Raw genomic sequence first — 22207 nt, 5'->3', positions numbered from 1 at the left:
CATATGAGTATTTATATATTTTACCAAAAAGCTTGGCAGATAGTTTTGTAAGCAGGGCTCTAAACAAAGTCCTTAAAGTCATGTTTTCAGGGTTAATATTACACTACAGGCAACTTTAACCATGATTTCACATGTCAAAGAATCAGCAGCAGATAATAAAAGTGAAGTCTGATTTATTCACCCATTTGGAAATAGACACAATCAGGTGCATGTAGCCTTCACATCAGCTTTCATCAGGTTTTATGCAAGAAAAGAGAGAGAATATCAACAATATTTCAATTTAGTTTGGTTTAAAATCTTCATACCTGCAAAATGTAAAATAAAAATCAAAGCTTTCCTTCTTAGAAACACGTGTGAATATGTCTTCAAGTGTATTTAAGTGGTTGGACAGCTACCAAACCCTCAACTTTGCCGTTCTCTGACAAACATTTTAAAGTGGATATATTAATAAGATATATTAATCTTTAAATGTCCAGCACTAGTATAAAGATACTTTCTGCACATTTGCATTTGACCGAGTTACAGCTGAGAGAAGGCGTACGAGTTTTGATGCAAATTGCAGCAATCAGGAGTCGAGAGTTTTAGAGCACCTTTAGTGCTCCTATTAGCTGTGAGTCACATCCTCTGTTACAACTCCAACTGACCTTATCAACAAAGCAGCCAAATCTGCGGATTAAACTAGCACTAAAAGAGAAAAAACAGCAAGAAAGTCTCATTTTCTTCTGCGCCTTCGTCCCTCGGAACCAGCTTGAGCTTTGTGGTTTGGTCTGCAGGTCGCTTTTCACACCATTAGTAGACAAAAAACACTTTCCAATAGTTTTTAAACCGCAGTGAAGTGCTAACAAAAGGTTCAAGAAAAACACATTTTTTTTAAACTGATTATTATCTTTTTACTTTATGGAGGGCTTGAGAAGAACCCTCAGGAGTTAGATGCTCTTGGGGTGGCTGTAGCTCAGGTGGCAGAGCAGGTCAGCTCTGCCTAATCAGAAGGTCGGTGGTTTGATCCCAGGCTGCCTCCTGGCTGCATGCCAAATATCCTTGGGCAAGATACTAACCCCATGTTTGCCTACTGGTGGTGGTCAGAGGGCCCGGTGGCGCCAGTGTCCGGCAGCCTCGCCTCTGTCAGTGCGCCTCAGGGCAGCTGTGGCTACAATGTAGCTTGCCATCGCCTGTGTGTGAATGTGTGAATGACTGAATGTAGTGTGAAGCGCTTTGGGGTCCTTAGGGACTAGAAAAGCGCTATACAAATGCAGGCCATTTACCATTACTCTTTTTGCAGGTTTTGTCCTAAACTGAGACGCTGAGATAAGGACAGCTGCATTAAACCCGGATTGAATGTGTTTTATCATAGAAGTTATTTATTTTGTGTTTGTGCAGCCACTGAAACACTCACGACGGCGTGCTAAACCGCTAAGACTTCAATCTGAGCGTTACAGACGCCAGCTCCGCACCCCTGCAGTTTTCTTGTTGTTTCTTGACACGGAGCCCGTCTTTGTTTGGAGAGCAGTTTGTGCCTGTGATGAAGAGGAAACATTGCTGCTGAGTCATCGTATACGAAGCTCTGAGGGTTACACACGCAGCGGTTGAGCACCTGCTTGTATGTGTGTGGGTGAGATCACGTTCCTGCATACTTAAAACATGTAATTAAGGACTTTGCGGAGCTTCACTGATGCTCTGGTGTCTCAAGAATATATCAAACCTGCTGAGGAGTCTTTAACCTTCAGTTATCTGAGTGATATTTGCAGCAGAGCTCCTCCTGAACTCCCAGTTTCCTTTGAGCCGCTGAGCAAAGCCTCAGACTTACTCACTGGTTACTGAGCAGCAGCTTCTCTGTCGGGGGTTTAGTGCCTTGCTGAGAGGAACCGGTGCTGTTGTATTTAAAGGTGGAGGGAGGATTAATCATATGTGCTCCCTGGGTGGCAGATCTGCATACTCAGCATCCGGGCCAGCGCCCAGGCCAGCAAATGTCCCGTACTAACAACACCTGTCCTTGAATTGGTTGCACTAATTCTTCCTTTGCTGTGCATCCATTGTATGTTTTCTCTCCATTGTGTGGTGGTATCTTGCTGAGGGCTTTGTCCATAATTTTCCTCCTGCAGTGATTATTTTGAGATCTACAGTTCTGCTGATGGTGAGTTTAGCTCATTTTGCTGTGGATAGAGACGTAAGCGCCGCTTTATTCCACAGTTAGCTTGTTTTTTTTAGCTGTGATAGATTTAACCCAGCTTAGTCCTTTAAGTCCACATCCTGTTACAAAAGTAATAGTTTAATAATCATATAAATCACAACGAAACACAGCATCAGCATATTTTGTTTCTCTTTTTATGCCATGTTGAAGCTACGTTAAGAAGAGAGATGAGGATCAGTGAGCAGCAGTATGGCTTCATGTTCAGACGGAGCACAACAGATGTGATGTTTGCTTTGTGTTGATGAAAAAGTATAGAAGGAGCTTTACTGTGTCTTTGTCGATCTACAGAAAGCGTGTGATAGGGTGAGAGAAGAATGTATGGTTTGGTGACAGTGACACTGACAAATCTAAGAATCGCAGTAACTCAACCACAAAGTGTCAGACGGCATAAAGCTACAGAGCGAGGTCGTTGAGTCACCAACACTCTGCTTGCTCAATAACTGCACTGATCCAAACCTCCATTGGGTTTAACATCAGCACAAAACTGTAGGCTGGTAATTCATGACAAGAATTTCCATCCTGCAGCTGCTGTAGGTGATCAGTATTTATTTATGTTTTCAAGATTTCTTACCTTACAGTACGTCAACAAAATTCTTTGATGAGAATGAAAAAATCTCCAACTACAGTGTTGACTGACTCAACTTTGGTCAGTCAAACTCTAGACTTGATTGTCTTGTCTTCAACCTTTTTTAGGAACAAACCAAAAATGGTGCTTTGCCTCAGCCACTAACAAAACACAGCAGATTATCTAAATCCACCAATTCAGCAATTCTGTAGCTTTTTCTTATATATTTAATTATCAAATCCATATTATTCTTATCAGTATCACGTTGGTTACATTTTTAAATGGAACAAACATCTAATTGTTTATACCTTTCCCCCCTTTTCCTTTTCCTCTGTTGGTTTGGCCAGGGTGCTTTCCTTCCTCTCTTACTTCCTGAAAACACCGGAGGTGGCGGCATAGGTGACCTGCAGCGCTCGCACACTTTGTCATTGCCTGAATGCATACGTGTGAATGAGGTGTGTTGTTGTGAAAGTGACAATCCAGCCAGGAAAACATCTTTCAGCTCTGGCATGTTGTGATTGTTTGGCATCTGAAAATGTGTAGCAGCAGAAGTAAAATGAGCTTAATAATAATGTTCTGATCTTAAATATGTTCAACAGGCTGATAAAGCTGCACTGCAAGTGTTCTGCAGCCTGTTCTAAATGACTGCATTAACCTGCCGTGCAGTTTCTATAGCCATGGGAATGTGGTGCATTAGCTCGCCGTGTGCACAGCTTTAAATATAACCAGCTATTATGACCGGAAACAAATATGCTGCTGGTATCAGAGACCTCGGGCTCTACAAGGACACACTAATTGGCAAGATGTTGAAAAGACGACTATAAAAAGACGTTCCTAAAATGGATCGACAAGCGAAAGGGCGCTCTTCCTCCTCAACATCACTGCCACCTCCACACACGAGTAGCACTCTGAAACCCAGACCTTTCTTGCTATGAGCTAGCAGCACTACACCATCATACTACCTTAGCGTACTTTTAAGACTTTTACCATCCAGATGCAAAAGGGCTTAATGACACATAACCACATCAGATCTATATCTGAACACAACCTTTTAACGTGGTTTTCTTTCGACTGATCCCTTTTGGATCATTTGCTTCCATCTCACTGTCTCCTTCACCCTGTCCTCCTTAGTCTGGCTGATAAACAAGAGACGCTGATCACATACGTCCGTCTCGGCTCTTGTTTGAAAGGTCAGGCTTCAGTAGGTGACACAGACAACACAAATTTGGTCTACAGGCAGAGAGAGAGAGAGAGATAAACTGCGAGGACTCTTAGATAATGGGGAGGTTTCCTTCCTGCAACAGTAAATGTTTCCCACCCTGCACTTCTTGTAGTTTGTGCAGTTTAAAGCATGAAATATCTGAAAATACCCTGGCATGCTGATATTTATTGATTTTATTCTTCACATGCATGCTTAGCTCATTAATAATAGTGCTAGTCATCAGTTGTAAAGACCATATGAATGTAGTCCCCAGGAATGCATGCAGGGCTGCAGGAAACGTGTTAGTGTTTTTATTTTCTTCCACTTCTTAGGGCTGCTGATCACCTCTTAAACACTTAAGATTCCTTTATGCTGAGAGCAGCGAGGGAGAAAGGAGGAGGGGAAGTGGCTGGAAGTGGGGGAGGAAGAGTGAGGGTGGGGAAAAAAAAGGAGTGGGAAGGCACAACACCGGGCACCATCAGTTTCCTCCCTTTCTCCTCTCTCACCCTCTGACAGAAAGCGTCCTTTTCCCCCTGCACACTATTCCGTCTTCTCCCCTCCGGTCCTGCTGGATCTTATTCCCCCCTCTCTCGCTCATATTTGCCTGCTGACACGCTCGGAGCCACAGCCTGAATGAGTCACTGGGTTTACCTCAACAGGCAGCTGGCCTCTCTTCCTCCTCCTCCTTCTCTTCTTCTTCTTCTTCTTCGCCTTTTTGCCCTCTCTCCCTCACCTCTTTTTCCTCCTCTGAGGCTACATGGGTGTGAAAGTTGGTGTGCCGGATAGACTTTAGAAGCTCGGACATGGAAGTTTTCTGGGCCAGACTGGGTAAGAGACGTTTAAAATGGTTTCTTTTTTTTGTGGAGGGATGAAAAGTGCAGAAAAAGTTGGAGCAGGGAGCGGAGTGGTACTGAAACGAGGAGCACAGCTACTTGTGATGATTATAAATTCTCAGGAATGTCACACTTGACGTTGGTGAGGATGGCGTGATTGCCGTGTAGCATGTGTGCCTCATTTCGGGGTGTTTAACTTAGCTTTGGGTGCGTTTCTTTGTAGCTGGGATGCTTTTCTGGCATTAGGAGGCAAAATTTTTTATCCTGCATGGAAGTGAACACTGTGAGGGGCAGCGGCACCGTGGTGTCTGGTGTTTGTCATTGCCACTTTGAATTTCACAGGATGTTAGAAAAGAGAAAACAATGAAAAGCAGCACAGAGCAAACTGAGGTACTGTTTTCCATTCAGGCTTTGGGATGAAAGCTGAATTAAATCACTTTAAAGATCAATAAATAATTTAATTTCTTCATTTTTCACCTTGATTATTTTTCAAGTGTTGAAATCGTGTTCTGAGCTTGTTCCAGGATCTGCATCCACTTATCAAATGGAAATATTCTCCATGTGTTTTGCATAATTTTACTCACATTTCCCCCCAGTTTTTGGTCAGAAGCATCAGAGCTGGGAATGTTAGCATTTAACCACATTAATACTGATGATAACTTTGTTTTTGAAGCCTCTTTGCTTGTCTAACAAACTGCTTTGTAAACTGCTTTCAAAGTCAAATTGCTAAATTCAAACAGGAAGCCAGCAATTAGGGCCAAAAACAAAACAGGTTAAAGCGAACGAAAAGTTAAGATAACAAATAGAAAATACTAATTGTTCACATTTGAAAAGAGTAATTATTTGATAAAATACACAAGAAAAATAAAAATGAGTCATAAACAATAAAAAACTTTCCATTTTAGACAAAAACACATTGTTTGCTTTGGAAAGAAATTAAATGGGTTTTTTATGTGCTTCACTTAAAAATTTAAGTTCTTAGTTTTCTTATCTGCTCTGATAGTGTACAAAGTATTGGATCTACACACACATTTATATGTAAAGTGTCATCAATTTTGATCATAAGCTACAAAGAGACGGTGCTCACCATGTATCGTCACTTTGTAGCTCTCGTGTCGTCCCTAAAATAAACACTAGACCATCCAGTCGTGCAGAAAACCCACCAATGTATTTACCACCAGCAATTAAAGGTGTGCTTCCCGCCCATCAGTAGTCGCTTCAGTCGCTCATCTCAGAGCGGAAATACGTTTAACTCAGGACCCGCCCACTTTAAGTCACAGGCAGTTATTTCACATTGAATTTTATTCAGGTTTGATTTTGGCTGCTGCTGCACTGAGTCTGTTTCTGTGGGGAACAGATCTTTGAGGGTCCTTTTTATCAGCTATGAGTTTCATATATTATCGTAAATAAATATTTTTGTAATTTTGAAGCAAGTGTTTTTTTATTTGGAGTGGACATTTCAAGCAAATGCACTACTCGGTGTTCATCAGGAACTATTTGAAGTTTCTCACGCACAAAGCACCCACTCTCAACTTTGACTGTGTGATAATGATATGGTAGACTTATGACATGCTAGCTTTAATTGACTTTAACTTTGCACTGGGACTCAGATTTAGTTATAGTTTTAGAAAAAGCATGCAGGGCTACCTGTAGTGACCCCTTTTGGCAAGGGAGAAGCTGGAAAATTTATTTATTCATTGTTGTAGGCAAGGTACAAGATTTTAGGTCCCAGAAACTGGTTTCCATTTGTTGTTTGAGTTCTAATGGCCAATCAAATTCAAACCAACTTTGGTTGCATTGCATGTAAACAGACTGTGTGACAAGCAAAAGAGCAATCTCCAAACTAATAGCAACTGTTACTTAATTTACAGCGCCGTGATTGTGTCTGTTTGAAGAGGTATTCACTCTGGAGAGGCGTTTCCAACCATCACAAATATGCTCCCTCTAAAATCCCAACTGCATGGTGTTTGCTGTGGATGACGCTGTGTGTCAGTTGAATGCTGATTAGTTGACAAACGGCTGGTAGTGACAACGAAGAAGTGTGAAAAGTGTGAAAAACGAAAACGTAACAATCAAAACATCCAGCAGTAAGAGCACAGACGGCTCAAGTGGACACTTGACTCTTTGTAACACTCTGGTGTCACTTCAGCTGTTTGTATGTCAGAACTTTATTCTTCTCCACAGCTGGCAGAGGGACCAGCAACATCACAATCAGACCATTTGTACCACATGACACTGCCAACACCTGACAGCAGACGCTTTCTGCAGGTAGACGGGCAGTCCGTAGCTACCACTGCTGAGCCATTATTCCCCCATTAGGCTTTCATTACCCTTAAAAACATATTAACGGCAATAACTGGAGAACAGAGCAGGAAGTCTTGGCCAGGATATCCATCATAAACTGTTCTGGATATCCACTGGAAGTTGGAAGTTTCCGCCAGCAGAAGCCAAATTAGCAGGCTAGCTGATGGCTTCCCAGGTCAGGCAGTTAGTACCGTTTCCTTCAACCCTAATTTTAATATATCAACTTGGTCTGTATGACATGAAGTTTTTCACCTTTTTCTCATATTTCACACAAAATTAATAATCACTTAACTCAAAAACAGCAAGAAAAAATAACTGCTAGAGTGCAATGCACATGACATTAGTCGAATTTAAGCAGACTTTGGTTTTGCTGTAAGAACTGTTGGTGTGACTTGAGGAGGCAGACTGGTTTGCAAGCGTCTCATCACCACTGAAAGGCTCTTTGTGTGTCGAGGAGTTCACACTTTGCACTTTGCGTGTCTTTTTCACCCTCAGAAAACCTCCGCACATGGCTGTTGCAGACCCACAAGGTCAGCCGAGGTCATCTGAGGATGTGTGTGTGTGTGTGTCTGTGTGTGTGTGTCTGGCTCATACACACACACACACACACACACACACACACACACACAAATATATTGGCTTGAGTGTGTTGCTGAAAGTGCATTTTTACTTTGGCTTGTGGTTTGGTACTAAGCTACTGTAGTTTCCAATAGCCATTACAATATCCAACACACACACACACACACACACACACACACACAGTTGTGGTTCTCTTTTGCACCATTTTACACTCCAGTGTGGAAAAATGAACGAAGGCATAGTCACGCGCATACACACCACACTCATTATCTCTCTCTTTTCTCCCTCTTCATTCTCTCTCTTACACTCTCGATCTTTTCCCTCTTCTGCCCAATTTAATATGAAAATGAAAGGAGAAAGAAATCATTGAATTTTTATGCAGATGAGTTGCTAAATGTGGCGCCCCGATTGTGGGATGGGCCGTGGCTTCGATGGACTGAGTGACGGCCATGAAGGGAGGAGGAAGGCAGAGGAGCGGGGGCATGTTTGTGCAGTGTTAATTTAAACTCAGTAGAGTTTTATATTTTTGGCGGCAAGCGAGCGACTGATGGATTTCTTCAGTGTGACAGATTACGGGTGCTGCTGGAGGCAGCAGTGGCAGCTTTGTGTGAAGTAATGGTCTGCTGCAGATACATAAAAAGTCTGAATCACATCCAAATAATATCAGAATTATAATGAGACAGCGTAACAGCTGCTAAGACACAGAAAAAACATTTTTTACTTAGTAAAATGAACAGTTTCCAGGTGTTAAAGTCAGTGGGGGAGCTTGGCAATTTTTTTAAGGTTTCTTGAGGTGAGACCATCACATTACACTGGAGTAAGTAATGGAGTTTCTCCTGCACTGCTCATTTGTTTTGGTCATTTACTTAAGCAGGCATGACTGATGTTTACACAGTTTCCTTGCGCCTGCCTGGCGCTCCACTCCAACTTCCTCCCACAGTCCAATGTACGGTTAGGTTACCTGGTGATTCAAAATTAGCCATTGGTGTGAATTTGAATAGCTGTCTTTTTCTCTGTGTTAGCCCTGCGACAGTCTGCCAAGCTGTACAGGGTGTACCCCATCTAATACCCCATGATAACTTGAATAGGAACATCTCTGATAACAGTAAAGCAGATATGGGGAAGATTGATGGATGGATGGATGGATGGATGGATGGATTATAAGATTATTACACCAGCTAATGGCTGATGGGGCAGTTAAAATCTGTCTAGGTGTGAGCAAAAACCTGCTAGAACATGGTTATTGATGTAACTACAGTTCTGTGAGTATCTAGGTAGACATCAAAGATTATTTTCTTTTTCTTTCTTTCTTTTCCTTTTCCACAAATGATGGAGTTTTATTGGTTTGTTAGTAGATCAAGGTTTCAAATCAGCATCACCTACGCTGAGCTACGTACTGTTGGTTTTTGCAGGACTGCATGCAAGCGCTGTTGCATACTCTCTCAACAGGCCTACAGAAATGGACCCAAACACAGTACTGTAAATCCTCCATATGATGGTCAGTCTAAATTTCAGAGGGTTTTTTTAGGTCTACCTACTTCACTGTGACATAGATTAGGAAAACAAAACAAACATATAATTAAGTCTTAATCTTGTTTCATTTCTCAACAATTATATAAGCATTGATATCAATTCGCAAAAGAGTTTTACTGAAAATTTCAGCTTTACAATTCACAAAGCTGCTTTTGAATGTTGGTCTGATTCGCTGTCCTCTAGCTGCTTAACCGCAGTCTGAACACACAGATCAATCATCTCTCTCATTCAACCATAAATTGATGGAGCTGCTGGTGTGAAATTGAAATGTATTGAAATATACTCTACATACCGATAATATACTTTGCTCCAGTGCGATTTACAGAAATAACATTTGCAGTGATGTTAGAAGAGCAGTAAAGAAACTCAAACTCTATTAATTTAAATTAAAGTTGGAGTTTTGGAAGCGTGTCGATGGAAATAATAAGTTTGCCAAAGGCTAAAATATGCTAGCATTAACCAGTAAATGTAAAGCCAAAAGTTGATTTTATTCCTGAACAGAGTCTTTTAGTGCAGCACCATGATTGCAATTATTTTCACCCAGCAACCAGTGACAGTGAACCAAGGAAGTTACCAACTGATCTCTAGTGCTTTGTGACCGAGGCCTAAATCAGTGACAAAATTAATTAACATAAGAAAGGAAACTTTATGTTTCTTTTTGTTTCAGATTCTATGTTTGTTTAAAACACAGTGCATTTATAACTTAACTTTAAAATAAATTTAAGTAGATTGAAAACATTACATTTAATGTTTTAACTGAAAATCTATTTGATTGATTGATTGTTGGTAATAATGTGAAATTAAATTCACATTAGCCTCATTTTTACAACATAATGAAAAATGTCAGGGTTTGGCTGGCCGGCTGAACTCCAAGGTCATACTTTGGTGATGTACTTTTTGGCCCATACTGCAAAACCGAGTGAGATGGAGGTTTGGTCTCTTGCTGCACATCCCCCCTGAGGCGGCCAAGTAATGAGTGATGAAGCAAAGCAAAAGAAAAGGGAGAGAAGAACTGAAACTCAACTTCAGATTAAGGTTACAGAAGAGGCAGCAGAAACACAGGGCAGGTGATTTGTGCAGTGATATCAGTGGACAGCGGGCAGCTGCAATAAATTTTCTGATGCAGGTGGAAAGTGCTAACAGCAGTGGCATCGTCTCTGTGTTCAGATCTCACTGCAGCACATGAGCCTGATGATTGTACTGCGTGCTTGTGTGTGTGTGTTTGTGCAAATCTGAATTAAATGGCTGTGTAAATGATGGCTTTGACCCATAAGTGACTTTCCCTGAAGTATTTTGGCTCCATTTCAGCCTTGGTGTTTGTGTCTGTGTTCCTTCTCACTTCTCAGTCCAGCAGTTTTTCCTTCAGTTTTTCAGTCAACTTTGACATCAATTAACCAACAGCTGTCAGCTTTCAGGCTACAGAACCTTTTTGAGGTGACGTGTGTATAACTGATTAGTTTAGCTTAACGTAACAACAGGAGTTTATCCAGTTCCCTTTGTTAGCAAAGCATTTTCTACATTTCTTTCTGAGATGAGTAAGTTAGTGAGGAAATGTTTGGTGTATTGTTAAAGACTGGAGAAAATAAAGGGCTAAATCACAACAACGAACACTTCAAGGTGGTTTATATTATAAGATAGAGACTCTTGGTGCTCTCTGTGACAAACAGTTTCTTTACAACTTTACGCACTCAGTCACTATTTTCAAGACATATTTAATAGAACCTGGTCATCATCATTGGATAAAACAGGTGCTGACTGGCTACAACATTTTGACTATAAAGTTTTAGCCAACCAGTGATCGCTGTCCTCTTTTTTTATTATTATTTAATTTCAAAACCCCAGTATGGCTTCATGATGGGACTTCACTAACGATTCAAAATTATGGTTTATTCCAGCTTGCTGCTGCTGTATTGTTGTTCCCCAGTAAGAAATAAGTTTGCTGTGGCTCAGTGGTTCATGCTAAATTTCCACTCTCCACCTCTAATATAGGAATTCTGGAAAATGAGGAGTTATGTGAAATGATGAGGGAGAAAAGCAGGGACCATAAACTACACTAAAACAGGAATCATTCTACATGTTCAATTTTCTGTCCAAAATAGACATTGTGCTAACTCGAGCGAAGCCTGCGAGCAGTTTCAGGTAGACAGCTTGTTTTCTTTCATTATTTCCCATTACTCTCCCTCTGCAGCAGTCCTATCTTTAAGTGTAACCCCTCCACCCCCTAGCATCCACCTGTAGGATCCTGGGGATGTTTGCTTGTCGATCCCCTAGTTTCTCTCGGTAAAGGGAAGTCATGCTGAGTTTCGAGCCTTTAGCAGACACCAAACTCAAACTACATTCTGCTCCTATAATGAACCGTTTTGCCGCAGTAATACTTTCCATTTGCACCGATCCATACAAGCTGTTCACGTCTATCAGCTAAAGATTCTGTGTGCAAAAGTCTTCTTGTCACATTTTACCCTTAAAAGGCTGATCCCTTCGTCTCAAGGAGTCAACATGCCAGGTGGCTCCACATGTTTGATTTGGCCAAGTTTCTGTTTGGTGACTTGTCTCCAGCTGGAATCAAATCAGAATCCTTTTACCCACCAAGCTAATGCATTAACTGTGTTAGTATACAGCATGAAGGGCTATTTGCTCCTGCCCTACCTCTGTTTAAATATAATCTCTGAATATTGTACCTTTTGTTGCTTTTTAAGTCGTGTGGGATATTTTGCAACAAAGATTCAGTGCTGTCTGCTGAGCTAACTATAAACTTTTGTAGTGACCTAACATTTATCTTTTGCTTTGAATTGAAACAAATCCATTTTTTAAAATGTCCAATGAAGTCAAATTTGTGGTTATTTATTGTTCATCTTCAGGCTCATCGGATCATGGCGCAGCACAGGGTCTCATCTGTGTTGCTTACGTTTATTAGAGCTGTCTGGGGAACAGGAAGAGAACAGGAAATAAATGGAGTGCTGTTTCCTGTCAAGCTTGCATCTGAGACAATAGCTGGTGGAAGTAATCTGACCAAGCCACAGCCCTCCAGGGTTAATATGCGCATGTGTTGGCTGGTGTATGGCGAAGGTGTCCTGTGCACTGTCAACCCAATGAGAGCGCCATACGTGCTGACACAACGTGGAGATAAGCTTTAAAGAGGGGCAAAAGGAAAAGTAAACACATTCTTTATGGGGAGAGCTGTGGATGTAAGTCTCAGTGGGAGCTGGTTATCGGTCACCTGGTCCTAATGGGGCTTGTAGTCTGCTGTCAGACAAGGTTAACTCTATTAGAGTGGGCTGAAAGTAGAGGATGTGTGCCAAAACAAATGTGAGGGCCTGGCAACCGGCGATAAGGAGACTCTGGGGACTGTAGTCTGCTCTGACAGATGAGACCAACTGTCAAAGTGCCAGACAGGAAGCACAGCACAGCCTTGGATGGTTTTATTCTGACAATTAATTTAACTGGCGACTGCAGTGATTTAATAAAACATATAGTCCAGTCCATTTACAGTAATTTTGACTTGAGTCCCAAAACAGAGCAGAGGAAGCAGATAGGATGAGAAACATGGCACCAATTAAGGCAGACACAGCTTGAAAAGAGGGAGCTGAGGTGGAGTTGGGTTGCAAAGCAGCTTGAAGGGACAGGAAAGTATTAGGTAGGCAGTGTGGCAGTATCAGCCAAGTGGATATGGGCTGACTGGAGACCAGTTATTGTCAGCTGATAAATGGCGGCTGAGCTTGATTGCGTGGCCGGAAATAATTCTGTGCTCACTACTTTAATTCACCTGCCCTGAGATGATACACAAAGGAACAGTGCAAGGAATACAAGCACAAACCAAAACATTAAATTTGGGGGTAACAATAAAGAAACAGTTTCAGACTTGAAATATATGTTTTGAATTTTTAAAAATCCGTCTTCTTGGGAATTTTACCCCAGAGTTGCTTTTTGCTCTGTTTTGGTCTCCACCATCTCCAATGCAAAGCGCTCTTTAGCTACAAATGCTTCACGGTTTCTACCAGCCTAACTGTATTTTATTGTTTGATTCATTGTTTTTGATACTTAATCTGTTTATTTTTATCTCATTTGAATTTTTATCATACGTTATTTACTATATTAGAATGTCTCTATGACTGCTGCGTGGCAGAAGTCCGTCAAAATAAGAATTTAATTGTACAGCATAAACTTCCTGTGTTTATCTACATGTGCATATGACAACAACACTATGTCTACCTTAACTTAATTTGATTCACAGTAGATGTATTGCACTGAAAGCTGGATTTGAAATGGTATTATGCTTGCAGTGTGGGCTGTGGTGGATTAGAGGTAGCTAAAAGCTGCAAGCTTCTTTGACAAGCATGCAGAAAACATCAACCTTGCTCCTTTGATTTCATTTAAAATTAAGACTGGAAATCTCCAAAGCTTCATCTGTTGCCCACTCTCTTTTACGCAGTAAATGTCCACATCTGTCATCCGGCTGTTTGCTCCCACTAGAGTACAAGAAAAGCAGCCACTGCATCGTAGACCTGGTGGGAAGTTTATCCGAATCCAGACTAAACACTAAGTAATTCCACCATTGTTATATAAAGAAAAGACGGTGTAGCTCTGATCACACCTCCAACTGCCTCATGTTTGTACTGCTCAAGTCAAGCAGCGCGGTATCAGCTGGAGGATGACGGCTTTCTCTGTGACAGGAGGCCAAAATAAAAGCGCTGGGATATACCGTCGTTTTAAAGCAGCAGCTCTGACGCTTTGCAACATGAAATATTAAATTCACGAGCGAGTGTTACTCGGTATAAAATGTTAAAGCGACATCGTGTACTGTGGCTGTGATGCAGTAATAGAAAGTAAGTGTTTCCTTGTAGCGTCTTCTTACATTTAGAGGAAACAGTCTCGGCAGTGAAACAGGATTTCCTTCTGGCTGCTGCAGACCAACTGCTGCGTGTTGCCAACACTATCACTTTCTGGCTTATTAAACTTTTATTTTGAAATTTTGTGTTGCTCTGGGAGATTTTTTTTTTTCTTTTTTTCCCCCTTGGATATGAATTAACAGCTGTTTTGGGTGTTGGTGTGTGTGCACAGTATACCTCGGACCATCTGTGTCCTAGTGTATACGGCAGTAGGACATGTGTATCTGCTACAGGGTGTGTGTGTGTGTGTGTGTGTGTGTGTGTGTGTGTGTGTGTGTGTGTGTGTGTGTGTGTGTGTGTGTGTGTGTGTGTGTGTGTGAGGTAAAGTGATAAAGGAAGATTGATGGTTTACAGCAGGACGAGTGTGCATTCACCTCAGGTGATAGGGTTAAAAGGTCGCAGGGAGGGACCTTGGCAGAGGAAAGTGTGTGTGTGTCTGTGTGTGCGTGTCTGTGTGCATGCTTGTGAACTGGCGAGAGCAAAAGTGTAGCATGAAAGCTTATTGGACAGGAATGGGTGAAGCCACTGACCTTGGAAGACCTGTGACATCACTTCCTGTCATTTCGCCGCAGTCCTGTCCTCAGGGGCGAGAGGAGGGACACATCGACAGATATACGGACTCTCCGTCTGTCTCTCGTGTTCACACATAAACATGCACATACTTCCTGACCTCTGCCAGACAACGCTGAGTCAGCCCGTGTTTGTCCTGCGCAATGATATCTGCTGTGTGTGTGTGTGTGTGTGTGTGTGTGTGTGTGTGTGTGTGTGTGTGTGTGTGTGTGTGTGTGCGTGTGTTATCAATCAACCTGATAGATGATTTGTGACTCTGTTGATTCTGAATTTATAGCCATGAGTGTAAAGGTGACACCCAGTCCATTATAACAATATGGATATGAGTAAGCAGAGAGTGGATCAGGGCGTGGACTGTTTTAAGGGCTGATGTTTTTCTTTCTCAATTTTTAGAGGCCCATAGTTGCTTAGAGAAAGGGACACCTATATATATATCTAAGTTAAATTATGACTGTCTACATTTTGCCAATTGTCTGAAAGGCACCATCTGATGGATCACTTTGGATTTGAGTTTAGAAAGCCTTCATATTAATCATAATGCAAGATGTTTGTGTTTTGTTTTCCTTTTCAAGTTCCACTTCCTAGATTGAGATACTTTGAGGGTCAGTTCCTTGGTCGTGATGGCCACATTCCTTTAAATCTTTACCCCTTGTAAGCTTACTGGAGTAAACACTGAGCTGTTTTCCAAACTGAGTTGTTCTTTCGTGTGTTTTGGCCTGCTTCCACAACAACCTAAGTGGATTTGCATCAGAAGTTAGTGAAGGTGGTCTCTGCCTATGCAGCTACGCTTGGAAAAACTCGGAAACTATTCTAAAGGTGGTCAAACTTTGCCTTATTTGATATTTCCTGAGAAAACTTGTCATTAAGGGAGCAGAGGTGGCCATCAAATGAGGCAACGGTATTCAAAGATGATGGTTGCCATGGTTGTGACATGCCAACAGTCCATTTTCCTTCCGCTTATCTAATCAGGGTCGTAGGATGGCTGGAGCCTACCCCAGCTGTCATGGAGCAAGAGGAGGGTTACACCCCGGGTTTATCGTAGGGATAGAGGCAAAAGTGTGCCAAGAAAAACCTTCCCCCTCATAACAAAGCATTTCCATCTGTCTACTAGTTGGAGGGTCAGAGGTTTGATCCTCAGCTTTTCCAATCCACAGCTGTCCAGCTGTTCCCAGGCAAAGATACTGGATGCCTGCTTGCCCTCACGAGTACCTCTAAACGTCAATCAGTCTCTGATTAATAAAAAGTGTTTTAAAAATCACAGCTTGCTTGCAGTTTAAAAGACTTCTTACCTTCTTTGTGTCTAGTGCTTGTTAAAGTTACCTAGCTTTTATTAGCAAAGCATACACTTCCTAGTGTTTCTACTTTTGTCTCTGTATGAACAACATAAATGCCCAGTATGAGATAAATGAGAATTATTTTGAACTTTCAGGCACACAAAGTTACTCTTGAGAAGTAGTACCTTCTAGATCTCAACTAATATAGAGTTTTATAGACCAATACCAATATTTAATTATTTAAAAATCTGATGAATGAATGTTTTTTTTCTTTTAGACACTAGACACAGATGTGCAAATAGCCAATACTAACTGATAATATCGATCTGCCAATAAGCCAGTCAGGCTCTAGTCTCTCCTTTACAGAGCAGACACCTGCCCTGCTTTTGCGCTGTGAGGTGATCCAGAAAGTTCCTCTGTAAACTGAAGGCAGTTCAAATTGGCTGTTGGTCATATTTGGTCTAATCTAATTTCTTTATGGAAATCATCGTTGTGCCTCAGCATGACGTGTTGCTAATTTGTTGTTTTCAAATCCTCCGCTCGCACCTTCAAACACTTTACATGCCTGCAAAGTGTGTGTTAGTCGGGCAGCTCCTGACCTTATTTTCACTTAACTATGCAAGATTAGCGCCGAAGGAGAGTTTTAAGGGGATCTGAAGGGATTTTGTAGTTGAGAGAGGAGCAGAAATGAGATAAAGCTCATATTTGGGTCGGGACGCTCAAATACGCTCAAGTGAGTTGCTGGTACACAGCCCGTGGTGTGGCTGCAGAAGATGAATGACATGAAAGATTAGGAATCTTGCTTTGGGAAATCAGCCTTTTAACTCAAACATTTGACTGTCAGAAATCATCTCCTTTCCTTTTTAAGGTGGCACTCACGGCTGATTACAGCTCAGCAGGAGCTCTAATGAATGTGACTCACTCGTTGGCAGCACCGCCAATGTTAGATCACTGTGGGTATTAAATAGTCCACACCATATTACTGCCATACCAGCGAATGTGAAACAAATCTGCATTTGTTTGACATTCTTTTTAATATATGCAGAGACATTATGCATGTGTGGCATACACAGCAGACTGCTTTGTATTTATAGAAGTTACGTTTTTCATCTGCCGGGAGCAGCTGTGTTTATTAAATAAGACCTCGCTGTTTTGTTTTTGTTTATATCCACAGAATTCACAAAATAGCACTGATGTCTTTGGCAAACACTGGTTATACGATATTCACATTTATATTAGTGGTTTTTATGAGAGCTTTACGTTGTGTAGACTATCACCCATTTATCACTTGCATTGTTGTGAATGTCACTAGAATTGTGTGCTATATGTTGTTGCCTCACCTGTGTGACAGAGGAGGATGCTAGGTGAGATCATCATCAGTAACCATTGCTGGATTATTGGGATTGTGAACACAAAAACTTGCCACATGCACATCTACTTACTCATGCAGCTACATGTGTCCTTAGCACACTGAGTTTGGTCTTTATTCTAAAGAAAGGAACAGTAATTGATCAAGACCAGCAGCCACAAAGTCCAGATTCAGTGTCCCTTGGTAACAGGCTGTGTGTGACACATCGTGAGTTCATTTCTAATCCTAAACATCTACAAACGGTCCTTTACTGGCAGGTGATGACTGGAAGATTCGTTTTAACTGTTTAGGTTTAGAAAATGTTAAATGTTACCCGTTATCAGGGACCATCATCATCCACAGGCAATGTCAGAAGGCACAAATGAATTTAAATTTCTCTCAGTTTTAAATCTGTTGACTGTTTCACTTCATTTCCATAACAATTCAGTTTCCATTTAGCCCTCTTGCACTCTAATCTGTCACTGTGTTTTGAATAGCATGTCGTGAATGAAATTATACTTTAAGAAAAGCTCAAAGCCTCACGAGTCAAACGGCGCAAAGCATTTTGGCATACCACAGAAGCAATGACGTTTTAAAAAGAGTGCATACACACTGAAGATCTTACATTTTTGTGCCATCTACAGCACTGGGACACATTTCTGTTTGTTGCTTTTACCGTATAATGCAACATGTGTGAGTTTCATGTGTCTTAATGGAGTGGATGTAAAAATGTTCAAGAATTACAAATTTAATCAGCTGCTTTTGAAGTTCACAGCACTGAGAATTTCCAAAGGTACGCCTATTCGTTAACTGGTGACTTTACATTGGCTGTCGGTGTGATTGATTGTTACGTCAACTTTATTTGCCAGCCCTGCGATTGACTGACAACAGAAGCTGTGTCATGTTACTGCGCCATCTGCTGGATAAGGTTGACTGACTTTCTATGGAGAAGTTTGTGTGGTTGAATTTTTTATGTGTCCACTAGGCTCCACTCAGATCTCAGATGATGAGTGTGAGGTCTGTACATACGGCCATGTGCTTGCCCGTATTTTGTGACTGCACAGACTTGTCTGAGGAGAATTTACATTACAATGTACCAACTATAGCAGCACAGTGGCATGGTGGTTAGTCCACCAACAGCATGGGGCCTTTTTGTGTGGAGTTGGCATGTTCTCTCCTTGTCTGCATGGGTCCTTTTCAGGTACTCTGTCTTCCTCCTACAGCCTAAAGACAGGCTTAGCTGGTGATTGTTAATTGTCCATAGGTGTGAATAGTTGTCTGTCTCTCCCTCTTAGCCCTGTGACAGAGTGGCGACCCGTCCAAGGTGGACTCTGCATCTCGTCCTATAGTAGCTGGGATAAGCTCTTGCCCCCTCGTGACTGTGAATGGGATAAGTGGAAGAAAATTGATGATGCATCAACGACAGACGCGCTCCAGGTGGCAGATCTCAAATGGAGTTCAAAGGAGTACAGCGGAAATGACTACTAGGCCATCGGCTTGCTTGTTGTCTGTGTCTGCATCAGAGTATTATTGAAAGTTTCACAAAGGAGATTTAAAGCAGTGACTTCTCACTTTCACGTCCATTTCTGTTTGACAAAGTGACTAATCGCCTAAACAATCAAGACACTTGTAGGACAACGCAGGCCTATAAAGCTGCACTCAGAAAAATAAAGGTGCCAACTGGAACCAAAAGTGGTTCTTTAGACTGATGCCATAGAAGAACCTTATTTGGGCCACAAAGAACCTTTCAAACAATTTCAGTGGTTCATTGAAGAACCATTAAAGGTGCCCCAAAGAACCATCAAGAAATGGTTCTTTGGGGCACCTTTAATGGTTTTTCAAAGAACCTTTTTAAAAACTTCCTTTAAGTGGTTCTTTAAAAAAACATTTTAAAGATTTAAAGATTATAACTTTGGCCCCCACCCATGCCACCAGTATATTTTTAAGCAAGTATTTCTAATTTTTATTTGAATATTCAGTTTCCTACCATCTGCTCTTAAAGGGTAATTGCCAGGTAACCCGCCCTCCCCCTTCGCACACACATGCACACAAAGAAAACACGCAGTATAATTCACACTCTAATTATAGTGAATAAATATTTATGCCATTTTACACCATCAAACTTAGATAGCTGATGAAGAACCTTTTGTTCTTTAAAGAACCATTTGCAATAGATGAAGAACCATCTACAAAATAAAAAGGTTATTTGATGTATGATGGTTCTTTAAAGAACCATGAAGACATCTGAAGAACCATAGGTTTTCTGAGAGTGGGGGCAGAATGGCAATGTTTCTAGGCAATGATGGTGCATACAAGAGGCAGGGTTACTGGGACCTCCCTTAAAAAGCTGAAAGTAGAGTCACTCCTCTGCATAAAAAGGAGCTGGCTTCCTGATCTTTCCATGTGATCACCTGGAAAGATCCTGGACTGGTTGGAGAGATCATATCCTTCAACTCGCTAGGGATGCCGCTGCAACTTTGACCCAGATAAGTAGTAGAAAGTGGATGCAAGGATGGATGGATTACAGTATTTACACATTAACAACATTAACAAATCACAGGAAGTTCTAGTGGGTTCCAAACATGTGCTACAGCTCTCTACAGCCCTCTTTAGTTCCATCTACACTGCAGACAGGACAGGTCTTCCCTGCGTCGTTCAGTGGGGATCAGAGGCATTCAATCAACGTACAAACAAAAAGGAGGCACACTTCTTCCTTATTAGCATGAACCTAGAGATCCATAGAATTCTAAGTCCTACATATTAACATACAGCATCACACACAGGTGTGCAGCACAGTGACTGAGAGGCTGTCATTACGTGTGTGTGTGTGTGTGTCCACCTGCTTGTGTGTGTAAATCATGTGTCTCCACAGTTTCCAGCCAGGCTGAATTGGCTGAATAATAAGAGCCTGCATAGAAAATAATGGCTATTAATTTTAAAAATACAGACGGGGGTCTCCGTGTGGCGGGTTTGGGAGCCGAAGCCAACCAACGTGTGTGTGTTTTGTCTCTTGTGACTCATGATAGCTACCTCCCTGTCTCGCTAACCATCGCAATCAAAGTGACTCAAATCTATGCGTCAGTAATTAGCATAAAATTGGATCTTTGTTCTTGTTAGCAAACGCGGATGAACGCATCCGGCTCTTCAATTAAACTCCGGCTGAGGTGCACGCACATACATGTGGATGGAATCGGGATGTGGCTCCATCGCTTTGTCAGAATGAGAGAATATGACCTTTAGGCTACTCGATTGTTAGGTTTTGCCATCATGGCAGACCCAAGTGCATTAGGCATACACACATACACCTCTCCTTTTCCACTCAATTCCATTACTCCACCCTCTCACTTATCCCCCATTTTTTTTTGTGTGTGTAATGAAGGAGATATGATAGACGACGGAGAGGGCGGAAAGCTTGGAGGGAGGGACGAGCCGGAGAGAAGAGTAGGGGCGAGTTTAAAGAAGCAAGTTAAACGAGGGAATAAAGGATGAAACCAGGCGAGACGTGGAAAGAGAGAAGGAGGAAGAGCGATGAGTGAGAGGAGGGAGGGCGAGGATGAATTGTGGCTCATATCACTGTAAATTACTTTCAGGGTGTAATTACTGCAGACAGCCAGGTCTCACTGTAGAGCACACAAGAACACACACTCTTGTACTAAGCGTGTGTGTGTGTATTGATTTACTAACTGTATTTGTGTGATTGCATTTGTCTTTGATTGCCTAAATTAGCCGAGACACAGCGGTCTTTTAATAAACTGCCTCTCAAATGCTTATCGGGGTAAGAAGTCTGCAAAATGGCAGGAAGTCCTTTCACAGGAAAAAGAATTTCAAGTATTTACAAGTGTCGAGTGGTGTTTCCTTCGTGGTGACACAGCTGTGAAATTTAAATTATGTTCATAGATTGTTTTGCTTTGTTTTGGAGTTTTTTTTAACTTGCTGTTTAAATCTGGAGTATGATTCGGCCTCCACAACATCTTTTCTGTTTTGTCAGATCCCGTTGGAACAGCAGCACAATGTTTTTCCTGTCCTGTCTGTGGCTCCGAGTCCTGAACCCGGTGTTTACTACTCAAGGAACAAATCTGTGATCTGAGCTCTGCTCTCAAAAAGCTGACTGACAATTTTCTGCTTCGTGCTTTACTTCCTGTAATTTATTTCTTTGATTCTTTTCTTTTCTTCCTTCCTTTATTTTACTTTTCCTTTCTCAGTTTTTCATTACTGTAACTCTTTTCTTTCCTTCCTTCTTTACCTTCCTTTATCTCTTCCTTCTCTCAGTCTTCCTTCCTTGTGTGCTCCTTTCCTCCTTTCCTCCTTCCTTCCTTCCTTCTTTACTCCCAGCATTTCATCTTTACTCTCTTCATTTCCTTCATTGACTTCTTCCTTCTTTGTTTTTTCCTTTTCGTCCTTTCTTCAGTTCTTCCATCCTTTAAAATCAGGTTTGTAAGAAAGCTCCACTATATTAACAATTACAATATAATAAGCAGCTGAATTCTCTTTAGTAAATCAGGATTCAATAATGGATGGTGTCTGGTCAAATGCAGGATAGATAGGTAATAGTTTCCTCACTGCTGTCTGTGTTTTAAGGCTAAATTTCCTGCAGGGGGCAGCACTGAGCTATGTAAAAACATGACAGGTTGCAGCAGTCAGAGCATGTATTTAGATGCCTGCTCAACACTACTCCTTGCACACGAATGAGATCCACATTACCAGTCGACATCTGCTTTAAAGAGGAGTCTTGACAATCCTCTTAACGAGAATTTCATTACATCCTCATCAATGTCTTCAAGAAATATGTTTACACCCTTTCCTCCATATTTCACTGAGAAATGTCCCAGACTTCCTGCACGGATGAAAGTTAATGGGCACTCAGGAGGAAAATGTACTTTCGAGTTAATAGAATGTCGATGAAATTAAAAGTTATGAGGCAAACGT

General features: G+C 41.5%; 1 protein-coding gene across 2 annotated transcripts in view; it reads left to right on the top strand.

Moving 5' to 3' along the window:
- nhsl2 (NHS-like 2) overlaps nt 1–22207 on the top strand; it is a 100213-nt gene that overhangs the window by 8334 nt on the left and 69672 nt on the right. The window contains exon 1 of one of the 2 annotated variants that reach the window (XM_026162569.2): nt 4435–4782. The exons of the other annotated variant lie outside the window; for it this stretch is intronic. Within the exon in view, the coding sequence (XP_026018354.2) occupies nt 4758–4782 (25 nt within the window). The 5' untranslated portion in view covers nt 4435–4757. Of the gene's footprint in view, nt 1–4434; nt 4783–22207 lie in introns of those variants that run through there. 2 annotated transcript variants of the gene reach the window in all.

The sequence above is a fragment of the Astatotilapia calliptera genome, chromosome 3 (assembly GCF_964374335.1).
Source record: "Astatotilapia calliptera chromosome 3, fAstCal68.1, whole genome shotgun sequence".
In the NCBI taxonomy this organism is placed as follows: domain Eukaryota; kingdom Metazoa; phylum Chordata; class Actinopteri; order Cichliformes; family Cichlidae; genus Astatotilapia; species Astatotilapia calliptera.
Note: the sequence above shows the minus strand (reverse complement) of the source record. Positions and strands in the feature narration are given on the sequence as shown.